The sequence below is a fragment of the Diuraphis noxia genome, unplaced genomic scaffold, assembly GCF_037042655.1.
Source record: "Diuraphis noxia isolate RWA-SAM2 unplaced genomic scaffold, SU_Dnox_SAM2 contig0004, whole genome shotgun sequence".
In the NCBI taxonomy this organism is placed as follows: Eukaryota; Metazoa; Arthropoda; class Insecta; order Hemiptera; family Aphididae; genus Diuraphis; species Diuraphis noxia.
In genome coordinates this window covers 30,227,723-30,245,671 of record NW_028301714.1, presented here as the reverse complement: position 1 = coordinate 30,245,671, position 17,949 = coordinate 30,227,723, and the positions used below count along the sequence as shown (strand labels likewise).

General features: G+C 31.3%; 1 protein-coding gene across 6 annotated transcripts in view; it reads left to right on the top strand.

The window, feature by feature from the left end:
- The window catches only part of LOC107165878 (uncharacterized), a 119,198-nt gene extending 103,891 nt beyond the window's left edge, over positions 1–15,307 (top strand). For all 6 annotated transcript variants that reach the window (XM_089225375.1, XM_089225376.1, XM_089225377.1 and 3 more), the window contains one exon: positions 12,953–15,307. In XM_089225375.1, coding sequence (XP_089081501.1) covers positions 12,953–13,221 — 269 coding nt within the window. In that variant the 3' untranslated portion in view covers positions 13,222–15,307. The remainder of the gene's footprint in view (positions 1–12,952) is intronic.
- The last annotated feature ends 2,642 nt before the right edge of the window (positions 15,308–17,949 follow it).

The window sequence follows — 17,949 nt, the reverse complement described above, 5'->3', positions numbered from 1 at the left end:
GTTTTTATTGTTAATTAAAAGGTTGATGTCTGAAATAAATTAACTAATGCTAATATTACTATTTACTTATTTATAAATATAATACACTGATATTTCACTATGATTTGTAATGGCCACTTCATCGTGTTATTTTTCTGTATGTTAACAAACAATATTATCTATTATAATACTGTATAAGTTATTAAATTATTATATTGATAACGTTATATTCTAATATAGGTACAGTATAATATTATCTATCTATTATATTATTAAAACGTGAGGCGATTTCGTATGACAGTTATATCTGAAGTTCTACCGGCCCGATTTTTACGTTTTTTTTTTTTTTTTAAACGTGAGTATTTGGTGTGTATGTGAGCCATCTAATGAGAAAAGTCCAAAAAATTAATTATTTAAGTAGTTATTGGAAGTATAAAGCTTACGCTATTGTTACATAGCGACGAGCATTATTTTCCGCGTACACTCACACATCTTTACAACTCCCACTACTCCTACGTCTACTGCAAGAATGCTATGTAGTTGTCGGCACTGCCTGGTATATACATTTACAATTTTGTCATAACAGTGAAATTGTTGTATAATATATTAATATTATTTTTAAATTTAGTTTTTATTTAAAAAGGAATATCAATTACCTACCATAGTAGGTTCCGTGGCATATTTAATATTTGGTACGTAAGAAAAACATTGAGATATTCGAATAAGAGTAAGTTGTTAACTTTATGATATGGTGGTTACATTTATCATTCGACCGTCAGGATGTTAATTTAGAAAAAAAAACAATGAGTCAATGACAGCATTTAAAGATAATGTCTATATTACAACATATTGCACGGTCTGAACTCGACGGATGGTGACGGATAAACTAACTGCTATTACAATAAACTATAAGATATTAAAATAATTAAAAATGGTCTCCGTTTTCATACACGGCAATAACACAAATATAAAAACATAAATACATAGCAAGGTGGATTTATAAATCCACCTTGATACATAGTAATAATAGTTAAAATCACTACATTATGTTTATTTATTTTGATTTTATTAATAATAAGTCCGACAATACTATGATCTATGGGCATTAGCTACAGAGAGGCGCAATCTAGGGGAATAGTGAAGCATCTAGGCAATTGCCCTCTTCATCAACTTTGAACATTGGGTTTAAAAATGTTTATTTTATACTTTATTTATGGTAAAATTAAAATAAAACACTATAAATATAAATTTGATAGTAAAATGAAAAATGTAACACATATTTTGAGTTGAGACATATAATAAGAGGTAAGATTTTTAACGGGCTACGAAGTGCACGGGTTCAGCTAGTAATATTTTATTATATGAAAAAACAATGAACCCATGACCGTGGTGTACCAGATTTGCCTATCTATATCGCCGTGTGATGATTATAATAATGGTATGTGATATTAAAATAAATTAATAAGTCCCCAAAGAAATTCTAGTTTCTTTACAACATTAATCGTTATTATTATAAATGATTTTATAAAACAACGGTTACGCATAGTTAGAAACGATAATAAACGATATTTTAGGTGAATGGCCTCAGCGAATTATCAACATAATGTTGGTTAAATACATAATGTAGGTATAATATTAATGTCATGACATTTTTAAACTTTATTAATAAATCTTCTTGAATAATAAAACAATTGTTTAAATGATAACAAAAGGTAAACGTTGATGTTACAAGTAGTCCAAATCCTATTTATCACTTGTATGTTTAATAGTGTTGTATAAATGTATAATGTAATATGTGAATATGTGATATAAAATATGGATATTATACATTTTACATCGTACTTACATTAGTAACTATTAGGCTAGGTATTTTATTAGGTTGTGTAATGTTTTCTATATTAACTGAAAAGTAAATTCGTTCACTGAACTAAAGAATTTTAACAAAACGCGAACTGAATATAAAACGTAATTATATTATTTACAGCTAGGCAGATAAAGTTTATTTATTGATAATTTTATGATTTCAACCGATAGCATCGTAATGTTTTAGTACATCATCCGCAATAACAAGGCTCTATATAATATTATTAGTTTTATGTTGCAATATTTTTTTAAGGAAATTATATTTATATATATAATATAATCACAATATAGTGTATCCAGGCCCATTAATATTTATTTTTCCTGTTTATGATATTATACTGCACTTTTCCGACAATAAAACAGTTGTAGGTAACCAACACGCATTATACCTACAAATTGTGAATGTAGGGTCGTTAATTTTATGTGCTTAGGACCTAATGGTATTGTGACGTGATTTAAAAATGATATAATAGTAAATTTATATTTTTAAAAATGAGGAAGTCAATATCCTATGTTCATATCGTACAAGTGATGATGTTGTTTTATTTTGAAAGAAAAACTATTCTAAAAATATAATCTATGAAGTTATTGGTTATCTTAGCAGTACCGTATTATTATTTGTGGGCATGCGCTTGTTTATTCTATAGACATTAATATTATGCATACTTTAAATATTTAGCTATGGTTTTGGGTACACCATTAATGCTGTATAGGTCATTTAAGCACGATGAAATCCTATTTCTAATATCTACGCTCGCCAAATGGTTCAACATCACGTAGCGGTTGTGTCGTAAACGTTACCGTACTCTAAAAACCAAAGGTGTAGAAACTATTCAAGTTAAAGTACTACATTTAATTAGAAACAAAAAAAAATTGTTAACAGATTCTTATCAACTACGTCTTTAAAAATATGTTAGATTATTAAATATATCAAATACGTACATAATTGTGACTTTTTTTTACTAAAGCGTTTATAATAAACATAAACATATTAGTATATTACTGTAGATAATACAGATAATGACTTACATTTTTAATAAAAAAAAAAATGTAAAAAATTCACCCATGTAATCATTGAAAATTATTATACGCAATATTAAATTAAGTTTGCGTAATCAGAAAATCAGATTGACTTTTATTATTAAAATAATTTTTTCAAAGGTTACAATACAATTCATACTATACACATTTGAGATACCACGAGCAATAGGTCATTAAATACATTTAAATCCTAGTGATATCAAACAAGAACATTTATATCATATTGTTAATTTTAGTGTTAATACATTTTTTGTTAGATTCTGGTAGGAGCAATATGATTTAAAGAGATATTTGGTGACATTAATGGGATGTTTCAAATTTAGTTTGACGATATCGTATGGCAATAGAACAATTATGAATATGATACAGGTCTCAAAGTTTATAAAATTATGAACATGTTACAAAATTACCAAAAAATGTTTCATTAAAACGTATTTATCGTCATAGATGTTTTATTAAATTAATAATAATAATTTTAGTAAACCTGTAATTCAAATGCTTAAATCATCAAAGAATTTATAATTTAATAATGACATACAGAACTTGATTTTCAAATTTAAACTATAGTTACATTCTTTTACTAAAAAACAGTCTCAAATCCGTTAGTCGAATTTGATTTATGAATTTTAGATTTTATAATGAGTCAAAATATAAGATGTGACTATTATACATGTAAATAGGACGCCATACTAAGTATCAACTTCCATATGTAGTAATAGACCCAAATCTATTACTGTATGATTAACTACACAAATAATCTAACCTAACCTATCACGGTCCAACCTTATTATTTCAATAATACCCAATTGTTTTTATTTAATAAGTATTATTAAGAGTTTCTGAAGTTATAATATCACGTTTTCCATTAACTATTATTATATAAGCAATTTATTTGTAGGTATAGTAATTAATTACACTATAACGAAAAACATAAGTTGTTAGGTAAACAGCGTGTATTTTAATCTTCTTCAGTTCATCATAATGATATTCAAATAAAATAGTATAGATTAAATTATTAGCGTTATGATTTATCATAAAAATTATTATCAAAACATTACCCACACGACAATGCTTTTATAATTTCTGTGATGGCTGTTTTATGTTCAAACTAATAATATTGTTTGAAATTTGATCATTTTGCTACCATACTAATCATGCATGCAAAATATATATCATATACTATTACTATTATAATTTTCTTTCGATACGGTTTATACTATTGGTCGTTGGCAAAGTACGATTTAGAGGAAATTAAATAGACACATTAACGTACAGCTAAAAGGGAGAAAGTTATTTGTCTTTTCCTCACAACAAAGGAAAATTCCAATTATTTTGAAATACGGTTAAAATAATAAAGACCCTTCACTGCAACGCTTGGAGTAGGTGAAACACTTATTTTAATTAAACGTATTCGATTTCAATAGGTCGTTATTTTATAAGCCATTATAGTAAGACAAAATACATATATTATTTATTGCACATTTTATAATGGCACATTATAATTGACAAGGTGATTGACGAATGACGATACTTAAAAATATATACTAATTGACCTACTTTAGGCCAAGTACATCTTATTTTTCTATGAATAAGTGATGTGTCGATTTACGAGCATATGAATATACAATAATGACGACTAAATATTAACGAAATCTAGAATTACAATAACTATAATGAATTATATCGTATAACATTATATTAGTATCGTTATACTAAATAAATCGCGTGGGCAAACGGTATCCTTATAAATTAAGATAATATGGGTAAATAATAAATATAATATCACGCCGTAGTACCGTACTACAATATACAAATACGAGTATAATACAACATCAAATATCATAACGTTTGAAATTATTGACGTCGATTGAAAATTCGTGTTTAACCAATTGATACCACAGGTTGCAATTAAGTTTAAATAATCCAACTCCACCGGCGTAAGATGGTTACAGTTTTTTCGTAATAACAACTAATATTTAATGTGGATATAATCTTTCAGTATCAATCGTGTTCAGTATCAAAAATAATATACTAAACCATACTGGTTATAGAACCTCAAAAAACGCAGTAGCAGTGGGCACTGAACAGAGTAGAATAACATATTCTTAAGCCACACAGCAAGAGGTGATTGATTCTCTCACGGTAAACATATTATTATATAGGTATCTACTATCACCCCTGTGCACTACAAATTAATAAATATAATATGCGTGACGATATTATACACATTTACCTATACCTACCGTATGTATATACCACATACCGTGTCTGAATGCATATCCTGGTGACTGCGTCACGTACATATATAGGTACGTATTTATAATATTATCATAAGTTATGATATACGAATCATAGATAAACGAGAAAATCCAATCCGCTATAGTTGAATTATTTATTGAACGAATCAATTATACTCAGAAAATATCAAACTCCTATAAACTATACGACAGCACACATATTATGACTGTAAGTAAAGTAAATGGGTATATTACGTCCGATGACATGTTGTAATATTTTAAAACGAACGTCAAAGTTAGGACTTACCCGGACGACAATGATTTACTCAACTGTTATCGTTAGGTCCACCTAAATAAATCCTACAACCCGTGCCACTGCATTAGGGGCTCACCAGCTGGGATCGAGGTAATATTGCAGGAGACACAACCATAGGTCACTTTCACTATAGTCTATATTACTTGAATAAGCCCGTTATTAGTTGGAAAACTGTATACCAACGTTGTAATTTTAATGTTCTAGTTTAGGCACTAATCTCTTGGCCATTTGACAAGAGATGACATTTTGTTGATGACAATGATATATTTAGATTTGCTTGGGTTTTGTTAGTTGTTAGATAGGTGTTGATAAATTAAAATTATTCCTAATAATTAAATGCCATGCTTAAAATAATACAATGATCTTTTCCATCAGGTATATAAGAGTTAAAGGATTTGAGAAATGCTTATGTCATGTTATAATTTATCAAAGTAAATAAAATAAGTGCAATTATTTACCTAGTTTAAAATTAATTTTAATGATCGTTTAAAGAAAAACGTATACAAACGTGCACTTATAACATAATATATTGTAAACTATTTAGCTCCCACTGAATTGAAATTATTTCACAAACTTAAGAAATTAATGTCACAATTATTTTTAATTTTAAGTGGTGCGTATAATGTATTGATTAACAATGGCAATTGTTACTTATTACTTTTTTTCCTTTCATCGCCTATTCTGTAGGAATATTATTATGGGTAAATTTAGGAGAACAAAAATAAAAAATGTACAGTGCTTTTCTCAATTATTAGGAAAGTCTGGAATTTTATGAGAAATAAGCTTTTGACTAATTCTATCTTGTTTTAGTTCAAAAACTTTAAATGTTCGCATTATTATTTTTGGGCATAGTATGATAATTTTGAAAATATGTTTCCTATTTTTGAGTAATGTATAGACATTTAATTTTTTTTTTATTTTAATAAAGATAAAACAATATTTTCAAAAAATATAATTTTTGTAAAAGTTGCAAAATTATTTTATTTTTGAAAACACATAACTTTTAATATATATACCTTACGTTTGGCAATATTCCATAATATTTGTATACTCCCTTTAAGTTTAAACTTTGATGAAATTGTCAATTAGTTATTTCTAATGAGTTGATAAAAATTTGAAGAATTATTCAATAAGCTTGAAAATGAAATACAAAGTTCTTCATAAGTAATTTCACTTAACTAGGTTTAATTTCTTACAAAATTGGATATAACGATCTTAGTTATTTTGCTTCATCAAAAATATTATTCATGTTGCATTAATTCAACAATTCATTAACAATGAAATTTTAAAGATATTTATATTCATTTTACCATATAATTTTACATCGATACCACTTTTCACCAATTGTAATAATATAATATAAATAATAAATACATACTATAATCATTAATCATATAATAATTTAAAATATGACAAAATTGACATTTTTTATGCAAAAATTATGTCAACCTACCGCATTAAAGCAATATTAAATTAAATTACTATAATAGTTTTACAGTTACAATAGCAATATAAATATATGAGAAAATATGCTAAGTAAAAATCTAGCAGACCGTCTCCGCTTAAAATTGTTATTTGCATTGGACACAAATTATTAACAAATCCATTACGGTGGCCTCAAAAATTAGATACACTCGGCATCTACCATGCACATAAGAGCCTTAACTGATAGACTGTTTTTATAAAATTTACCTACATATAGAATATTCATTCTTATGAATTATTCGTATACCAAAGGAAGATACGAGGATTTAATATTTTGTTAAAAAACATGTCGTGTGATAAAACGCAGCTTATATGTATATAATAATATACATAATACGTTTATAATGGCGACCGTGCTAGGTGATAACGAATTCAAGTGTTTGACAGTATAAAGACTGATTGAATTGTCGCACCGAGTTTCCTATACACGCTTTTTGTCTGTTTCAGGACTAATTCGATTTTAATTTAGAAGAGCTAAATTATATTCGTTATGTCAGCTTCATCTCCGCTGAAGTCCCTATTTTCTTCCTATATTAAGTGAATAGATTTTCATATCACCGCCAATGCCTGACCTATAAATTATAGGTATTGTAGTGATCTCATCGCCTACAGGATACAGGTATAAGGAACTAAGAATGATGAATAAGGCGACTCTGGTGTGTACTCGAAGAGTATTATTTAATTTATATTTGATGCAATTTAATTTAAATACATATTCGTAAAGTAAATTTTAAATTCAAAACAAAAAAACTTGAATAATTCGATCGGTGAAAATATTTTGAGTTTAGAAAATATTCGATTTGACCAGTTTATTTTCTAAGTACAAAATATTATACTGCTCGAATTATTCTAAGTCCAAATTATTTAAAACAGAAAACAGACTAGCGTGAAAGTGCTCTGGTGTACTTAATCAAATTACGTCTGAATACAGGACGTTTCGGTGGTCTCTTTTATACAGAGTGTCCCGCGAGGATTTACCCATTGCGATATCTCACGAAATAATGGATATATCAAAATTATGGTTTTATCACAGGGTTAAGAACTACAATTATTTCATTTTTAAATTTACTTTAATATTTTTGTAAAAAATTTAAAAAATATAATTTTTTATTTAATTATTTCCAAAAAATCAATGATAGCCATTTTGTAGAGTTTATTTTTCTGAAAATATTGACGTTTCAAAATTTTATTTCCATTAATTTCCTGATTTTTGATATTTTTTCTAGTTTTGAAGAACTAAAATATGATTATAAATTTATTACTATTAGGAGCACGGAAAGTATTCTGCCGACCGTATGGGAATGCATGCGGCGCGGCGGGTCACATGTTTGATAACATTATGGTGTTATAAATAATTCACAATTTTTCTTGAAACTAAAAAAAATATTAAAAATCAGGACATTAATGAAAATAAAATTTTGAAATGTCAATATTTTTAGAAAAATAAACTCTATAAAATGGCTATCTTTAATTTTTTTGGAAACAGCTAAATATAAAAATATATTTTTTAACTTTTTTACCAAAACATTAAAATATGAAACGACTGTAGTTCTTATCCCTCTGAGTTTTATTACAAAACCAGAATTTCGATATCACCATTATTTTGGGAGATATCGCAATGGGTAAATCCTCACGGGGCACCCTGTAGTCCTACGTTCTACTCACCATACCCAACTTGCTCTTGTTGCTATTGCCACGGATGCTGAGTTATCATCTAATGCCAACGGAAATGCTGACTATCCACGCCCTGAAGCAAGCGTGTATCCTGTTGACCACACTTCCAACATAGTGCTGTTATAATATCAAAAATATTTATTATTTCATGGAACTCTTCTCGTGTATGCTCTCATGTGTACGCAATCGCTTATCTATAACTCTTATTTCGTTCATGTATGTATTTGTGGTATATATTTATAATGTTAACATATTTCCATGAATTATTAATTCATCTTTATGTTTTTGATTTATTAACCTATACGAGACGAGTCTTATACCTAATGATTATTTCATTTAGCATCCACCCCTGTGGTATAATGAGCTACCCAGGTGATAATTACCTACCCACTTGACCGTAAACAAACAATACGGGACGCCAGTCCATAGCAATATCATATACCCAAAACTCATTCTAGAATTTTTTTTTCGTTTAGAGAGTTTAAAGGTTAATAAAACTACACCTGCAACAATATCTATACTTTATATATGACATTATTGATGTAGATCGTAATATGTTTAAAAACATTGAGAAAAAATTTAAAAAAAACTTCAGAACTCTTTCAAAAAGGAAATTTTAATACTTATATTATTAATTTCAGTGGGACATGCAGGTGAATATTGATGAAATTCAATTTAAAAGTAAATAAAACTCTTTTGATAATATTGTTATTTATATGCTTATTAAATGATTCAACAATAAGGTACTAAAGTAGTTTTTTATTTCAAAAATAACACATTTATAATACGATTAGTTAAAAATTTAACAACATCAGAAGAAATGGAGGGGAATTCTATTTCACTCATACCGTATTTTTTCTTATTTTTAGAAAACGTAAGGATGTTCATATCCTGAAACATTTTCATTGTTCTCATTTGATCTTTATAATAATAGCGTAGTGCCCACATTTTTCTTATAGTTTTCTTTTCAGTATTTTACTTTTCTATAGATCTACTCAACCATCACACAATGTCAAAATAACGTGGTATGCTATTGTTCAGCAGGTTCTCCAGTGCCTATGTGTAATTACATAAGTGGCAAAAATCGCTAAAAACTACATTAAATTCTCGCCTAAAACATTTAACTACATACGTGTATAACCCGTCACTGGTTGCGTAATTTATTTTTATTTTTGGTCGCGCGGGGTAAAAATTTTCCATGATATGAAATATACTTAAAATATTACTTTAAGTTGGTACTTTATAACTAACAATACTTATAATTAATATACATAAATAATTGTACAATTTGAATTGCATATGGGTCTTTAGTTTTATGAATAAAAATTAAAAAATAATAAAAACTGTAAGGTAATACAATACTATTATAATGTAAAACAATCTGGGCAAATTTCTATCAAGTGATCTCTACATATATGCTTTATGCAATTGGTGCACACTTTAGTGGTTTTTTTGTCTTTCGCTCTTTCACAAAAAGCACATCGGTTCGAACTTCTCAACTTTTGAGGGAGCACTTCTCTTTCAACCTATAATATAAATAAATTTAAAAAAAATGTTTTACTACCGTAACATAATTTTGAAGTCTTGTTTTTAGTGATCTGGGCAGACTGCTAATTGTCATTCTGTACTTTAGTTGATCCTCCATAAGTTGCCTACCCAATGATTTCAAAAATTCTAAACGTGTTTTCTTTACTTGCGTATTTTCTTGGTACACAATCATTGAATTTAGTCCTCCAATATTGAGTAGAGAATAAAATACTATAAGAGGCCAACGAGCACTATGTCTTGCCACACTGTAGTTTTCAGTCATCCAATCCATAGTATCTACACCACTTTTGGTCGAATTGTAAAACGTAATCATTTCTGGCTTTAATTTTTCTCTAGTATTCATATCAATAGCCTTATCATTGTGCATTGTCGAAGCTATCAAAACTATTTTATTTGATTTAGCTTTATACGACACGATTGAATTATTTTTTGAAAAACCAAAATATGACGAATATAAGTCACGACCTTTTGAAATGAGAAATTCGGGAGGGATTTCTCTTTTATTTTTTCGAACTGTGCCTACCACAGTTGTTTTATTTTGGAGTAACTAATCTGCTAATGGAAAACTAGTAAACCAATTGTCAAATGTAATATTTCTACCAGTATTCAAAATTGGGTTTGCTAATCGTTTTACAACGCAAGATGCAGCATTATCAACTAAAAATGGACCATCTGGTTGTTTACCAGCATAAAGTTCGATATTGAGTGTGTAATAATTAATACTATCTACTAAAGCAAACATTTTTAGTCCATATTTTGCGGGCTTATTTGGCATATATACTCTAAAAGAACAATGACCTCTGAATGATTGTAATTTTTCGTCAATCGTGCAGTATTCGGAAACAGTATATGTATTTTTACAATTATTTACAAATAAATCTCGGATTTCCTCGGATATCATCAAATCGTATACAACGAAGTAAAAAACGGAATCTATGCTCCGACATAACACATGCTAAAATATCTACTCCACACCCATCTATTTTCCAAAGATCCTCAGTGGATCTATGATTACATTTTATTGCTCCTAAAATAAAATAATAAATGATAAACAATTTTTAAATTTTTTTGAAAAAAATTAACTTACCAATTGTATATAATAATATAATATGCCCAAAAGTGCTTTGATTTCGCGAACACATGTTTCCGAAGCATCTCTTTCTCTATTGTAATTAGGTCGAACTTTTTCAATATATATATTCGTCATTTTTACTATATGCTCTAACATATCATTTGAAAAAAATAGCATCCAACACTCCAAAATTGTTTTTGCACTTTTAGCTATAAGTTTAACTCCTGATTTTTCTGTAACTTTATTATAATTCACGATTCTTACACGAACCTTTAGTTTTCTATTCCATTTTGTTCCGTCTTTTCCAATAAAAAAGTTGCGTCTCATAGATATAGGTAAATCATCATCAGATTCATGGTACGAATATTCAGAATCTGATTCATTAGAAATATTTCCGATAGAACTTGCACTAGAAATTGACTGTTCTGTATCCGTATTTTGGTCATGAGGTTTATATGTTGGTGTATTATTATCATTATCATCACTTGAAAAGCCTCCTAATAAATCATCTTCTTCTGTGCTTTCTAAAAGACACTCAATCCGCCGTCTCTCAATTTCTTCCATGTTTTTTATAATAATAATCAAGAGAAAATTAAATTTAAAAAAAATGTAAAATAATAAATTAATCTTCAGTCGCGCGGGGTAATTATTGTCCAAACAAATAAATTGTTCTTGACTCGCATGCACCGAACAAACTAAAATAGTTTTCGATGAAGTAAATGTCATTATCGAATTATGATGTGATTTTGATAAGCTAATCGTAATTACGAAACTATATTACAGATAATTACGGAAAAACACGTACTTATAAATAAACTTGGAGATTATTTACCCCACGCGACCGGTGACGGGATAATAGTAACATAAACAAAAGGTATATCATATTAAAAAAATTATTCATATATAATAATAGTAATATTGCAATAATTATTATATAATTTTGTTATAAAAATAAAATCATGTAGCCAATCTATGAACAGGTATTAATATACGCGGTGGATAAAAATAATTCCCAAAATATATTATTATTTCATAAATATCTGTGCAAGAAAAACGCATTCATTTTTCGTGTTATATGTTTATAGTACTATAAATTACATTGCCTGGCTTTATGTCATATTAATATGAGAATCATAATGCAGTTTCCCTATACCTATAAACTTATTCCTCTCAAGATAACTCACCGCTCTTCCACCAAAATGGAACCAACGGCCACTGAATTAAAGTATCACTTCTAATAGAAAAAGGTTTGATTAGACTCTGAATTTATTTCTTATCGATCCTAAGCTACCATTATTATTATTATTATTATTATTATTATGTATCTAAGGCATACATTTTCAATTAGTTATTTAATGCCTAGAAGGCATTAAGAAATAGATTTATACCTGAAAACATTAATTCCTTCTCTTTCCTATCTTAAATTTATTTTAAAGTACCTGCTCGTTTCATAAGATTTATTCCTATTGTCATTCATTTTTAAATTACTAAATAGGTAAAGTATAAATATATAATTAATCCAATCGATTAGATAATTCGTTTGACCAATAAACGCAGTGCATTATTCAGATCATAACGAATAAATGTACGAATTGTATAATTTACACATTTATATCTGTGAATTATCCACAATTATTATTTTTTCTTCAAATTGTGTCTACTATCGTACATGTTTAATAATATAATCAATAATCAATGTAAAATTATATTAAAGGTATGGAGTATGTGTTTTTGCAGGCGTATACCTAGCAGCAGGGGCGAACGCCAGTGGTGGTGCATTGCCGTCGCCACTATCATCCGGTGGTCGGAACCACCCGCTGCGCAGCGAGAGCCGATCGTACGCGTCCTGTGACCTGGATCCCGTCATGGAAGAGCGGAGCGAGATGGACAGCAGCTGTGGTGGAGCTACTGGTAGTGGACCATTGGCCGGATCAGGGACTGTGGCCGATGGTGATGGAGTCGTTGGCGGCGGAGCGGTCGAGGCGCTCGTGTGTCCAGACAGCTAGCAACACGTGCTGGCCATCGCCAGGATATCGGTGGCCGTACAGACGGATAAACCGCCACCCCGACCAGTCAGGTCACCACTGTGGAACACGCTCACCAACAACCCGCCGGACGAGGTAGTCAGCTGACATCCGGCCCGACCTGAACAGCTCAAGGCCATCGCAATTATAGAACCTTGATGGGCCTGACTACGAGATACACTCACCCTATCTCATCAACGGCTCATTCACCAACCGGCAACCGGTATAGGCGAACATTTTCGCAGCTTTATAAACTTTATTGTACCATCTTGTCATCATGATAATACTATGTTATTATACCACCCGATAAAGATAAGTTCATACGAAAATGCCATATATTATGTACTCGAGCATTGCAATAGTTTGTTTTATAATGTTATGCTCGTATTATGTTCGATCTAGTTTGAGAGACCGTTTAGATATTATCTGGAAAATTAAGTTTGGTGGCGATGTATATATATATATATATGTTATTAGTTTATAAAATATTAGTTTAGTTTGTATTTTTTTTAGTTCGTACAATGCTTACCAATCAAATACCTGCAGAACGTTAACTTCTATGAGTTTTTGACGGACTGTTCAACTAAAATATATCCGATCAGACCAGTGAAAACACATACCTTAAAATTCAAATAATCCGGATATTTGTATCTTAAAATAGGTACTTGGACTTTGATGAAATTCACACAATATTCTTCTTTACTAAATCACTATCTCCTCCTCTACTTCTACCTGTATTTCGTTCAAATGGATATCACCAACTCGTGGAAAATTTCAGTTTCAGTCTGATGGGCATAAACTTTAGCTTAACTTTCCAAACAAACAATCTAGACCACACCCACTTATACGAGTATATATATAAATACTTATGCGGGTATGTATGTGAACACAATGTATCTATCACAGCTGTTGAGCTGTACCATACTCTACTTCTACCCTCTACCATGTCAACCCTTAACATGTCGCCATCATCACGTGCCACTTTATACTAATATTCACACACACATAATTACTTTTCAAACTTTTATCGACTGGATACCGAAATCATGTTTGTTTAGGTGACGGTAACGAATCGGATAAATCCTAAAATAAACTTTAAAAACTACATTTTACGATCATCATCCGTTTGGACCAACAAACCAACTTATTGCTCTCTCTTTTGTTATTAAGTGTCACAACGCAGCCTTTGTGACTTGACAGTTGACAGTAGATATATATTTTTGCTTTTATTAGGTAGATAGATACATACATGGAATACCTATATGGTTGTATGTTATATTACTATGTAGGTACTCAATAACTACTCCTGTTTGTAACTTATAGATAGGTAGAATTGAAGCTAGATGATAACTACTTACCACCTAGTATATTCCTTATTTGTTGAATACATTTGTCTAGTGTATATTTTTATCATACTTAATATATGGTAACTATAATAATATATAAATTATTTATATGTCCGCTATTTTTCCAATTATTATTATTTCCACAGGATAATTAGAGACTATATAATAATGATGATAATAATAATTATTATATTAATATGGTTTTCACTAATGCACTTTGATGCGATGTGACTTCGACAGATATTTAACTAGAGTATAATGTAATTAAGATTTTCAACGAAAAAAACGTATCATTACATAATTAGAAATTATTATTTAAGATCTTCACAGTTTATGATGTTAATTTTAGTTCATTTACTTTACATTTTTGCGTCACAACTGATTTATTTTGACGACCTCCGAAAAGTACCATAGAAACGAGTTCGTTAAATTCCATTTATGACACGTCGTGCATAATTTTTTTTCAGACACTGAAATTCTTAAAATATTTTAAAAATTATATATCTAAATACAAATTACATATATTTACATGAATTAAAATTTTAAAATTATCGAATACAAAAAAAATTGATTTTTATAAGTAAAAATAAAATACAAGATAATATTATATTTTGAAAAATTAACCAATTTGATATTATATGAATATAATTTAATGTATATTATTAATAATTCAATTAGTTATACAAAATAATAATATTAGATTTAAGTCCTTCAAATAAAAATTAAACCTTAAAAAAATACTAAATTTTCAAAATGTATTACTTTATTGATCGAAATTTAGAAACACCTGTGAATAGCACTTGACCAGTGTAAAAATTGATTATTAATAACAAGATAATATCACTAATAATATTAATTAATTAACCAAAAATGAGTATTATTAAATGTTCATTTGAGTTGTTGTGTTATTAAAAATACCGGATACTCCGCGAGTAAAAATTTAACATTATAAAACATTATTAACATTACAAGATGCTTTACAAAAGTGCTAAAAAATAGGTACTAAATAAGTAAGTACCTATATGATAGGTACAATAAATCGTACTTGATATTTTGAAATACTTGTTGATTGAGTTCGAAGTATTTGAAGAGTATAATAAATTGTATTTCTAACAATATTATTTATTTTCCTGATAACAAATAAAACAAAAAATTTAAGCATGTTAAGATATAACCAAGAAAACACTTAAGATTTCATAATCAATAACTTTTTTTTTTATTATCACTTATAACCTTTTCTTTCGTTTTCGTTAGTATAGAGAACTGGAGGAGAAACCATGGTGCTAGTACTTCTCCTCCGTTTCTCGTCGCTTATTGATAATAATCAATTACACATTACACATTTATGTAGCTGTGACGGGCCAATCTCCCGTTCGAAGCTATTACAATAGGTAGTGATGTACAATAATACCCGAAGGCTTGCCTTCGGCTACATTTTTAAGAAACTTTTAATACGCAATCATTAGTTCGGTAAATCCGGAGATATTTCTGCGGCCTGACGACGTGGTTCCTTATCCTCCTTTGCAGTAAGGATGTTTTCCACCATTCGTTGAAAATGTTTGAAAACTTCCTCCGCTTCTTTAAGAACCACGTGCTTCTTGGTTGGATCCAGCGGCAGAGTCTTAAACACTGGACCTAGGATCATGTCAAGCACGTCGATGGTGCTCGGACGACGGCCTAGCCCGGAGGTTAGTGCTTCCTGAAATCATTCCCAGAAGACGCACTAAAATAACGTGTGTTCGGTGGTGTAGCGTGTCCATCATCAAGAGAGAATCGTAGGCGCCGTTCTATAAGACTGGGCTAAGAGCAGAACCCTGTGGCACTTTGCAGGTCACCGGCCTTTCCACCATCTCTTCACCAGTTAGCAGCGTTCTATCGGTCAGTCAAGACCGGAGCATCTCCACCAGGTACTCCGGAGTGTTGATGCGCATCAAGACTGCATCAATTACAGGCCACCTCAAGGAATTGAAAGCATTCTTGACTTCCAAAGTCACCGAAACGCAGAGACTCTTCTTTCTCGGGGTGCTGGCTGCTTGTGCGATGATGCTGAGTACCTTGCCAATTGCAGACTCCGTGCTCACTCCCTTCCTGAAGCCGAACTGGTTCGGGGCTCTTCTCAGTCCCCCGTTCTCGTCCAGATGATCCTCGAGTCTTTGGAGAAAGAGTCTCTCGAACAACTCACCTGGAGTGTCCAGCATGCAGATCAGCCTATAGCTCAACGGGGCGTCCGGAGGTTTGTCTGGGCCCTTACGAAGCAGTACCAGCCGTGCCCTCTTCCAACATATGGTGGAAACGTCAGCGCATCGAGTCAGTCATTGAAAACGCTGAGGACTGCGTCGGGCTGAGCGGACGCGGTAGCTCTGAGGATCTCGTTGGGAATCCCCGAAGGTCCTACCTACTTTTCCAGTGCGAGCCTCTTGACCGCTCTACTGAGTTCTTACGGATTGAATCCTTGAATGATTCTGTTAAACTCTAGCATGTTCAGCACCGGGTCAAACATCTGTAAGATATTGTGCACTACTGGGAAAGAAGCCAAGACCCAATCCGTGACGGGGTGACCAGTCGGGGTGGGCATCGGCGTGGAGTTCTGCTCGAACCTGGACCTGGGCCTGATTCGCCGTGCTAAAGCAGACGTACAACTACGTCTGCTTTCTGACCCCGGTCACTCGGGGTTTCGGTTTCAGGTACCTGCTATTCCATGACGTTGACACCTCGGTAAAACGTGACGTCCATTATCGAGGTGGCTGTCTCTCTCATGAAGGTTGGCGTGGTTCTCGAGTCGGCCAGGATCAGTCCCAGGCTTTTGGCGAGATCGAACAACGGACCGCCTCTAGGGTTGTTGGTCCTCGACCCCTACTCGACGTTCCAGGCATTGAAGCCAGCAGAAAACATGCATTTCCAGCAGGCGCCAGTCCTGTCCTCTTTTGTGCAGGTTCTGGCGTTGTGTCCAAAGGCCTGGAACCTGAAGCACATCTCTGGTGGCTGCGTCCTGTACTGGAATCGGAACATAGTCCACCCGATCGGAACCTTGGAGATTTGGATGGCAACGTGTTTAAGCATTTTCGCCGTGGCAATCTGCTGTCGTGTGTCCCATATCCTAATATCACTGACTACGTCCCGGTCGATCTTGACAGTTGGGTCACCTTGGCCAGGGATAGCGTTGCGGAGTGCTTCTAAGACTTCTTTTACAGTTGCAGTTGCGTTAATGTCCAGCACTTCGATCTCCACTTGTATGCTGAGCTGAAGTACTTTACCCACGGAGCTTTAACGACATGGCTGAGACTATATGTTTGGCTGCTGTGACCTTTGGGAAGCTTCAGAAGAAGACATCCATCCCACGTCTGCCTCATGGTGACACTGGTGC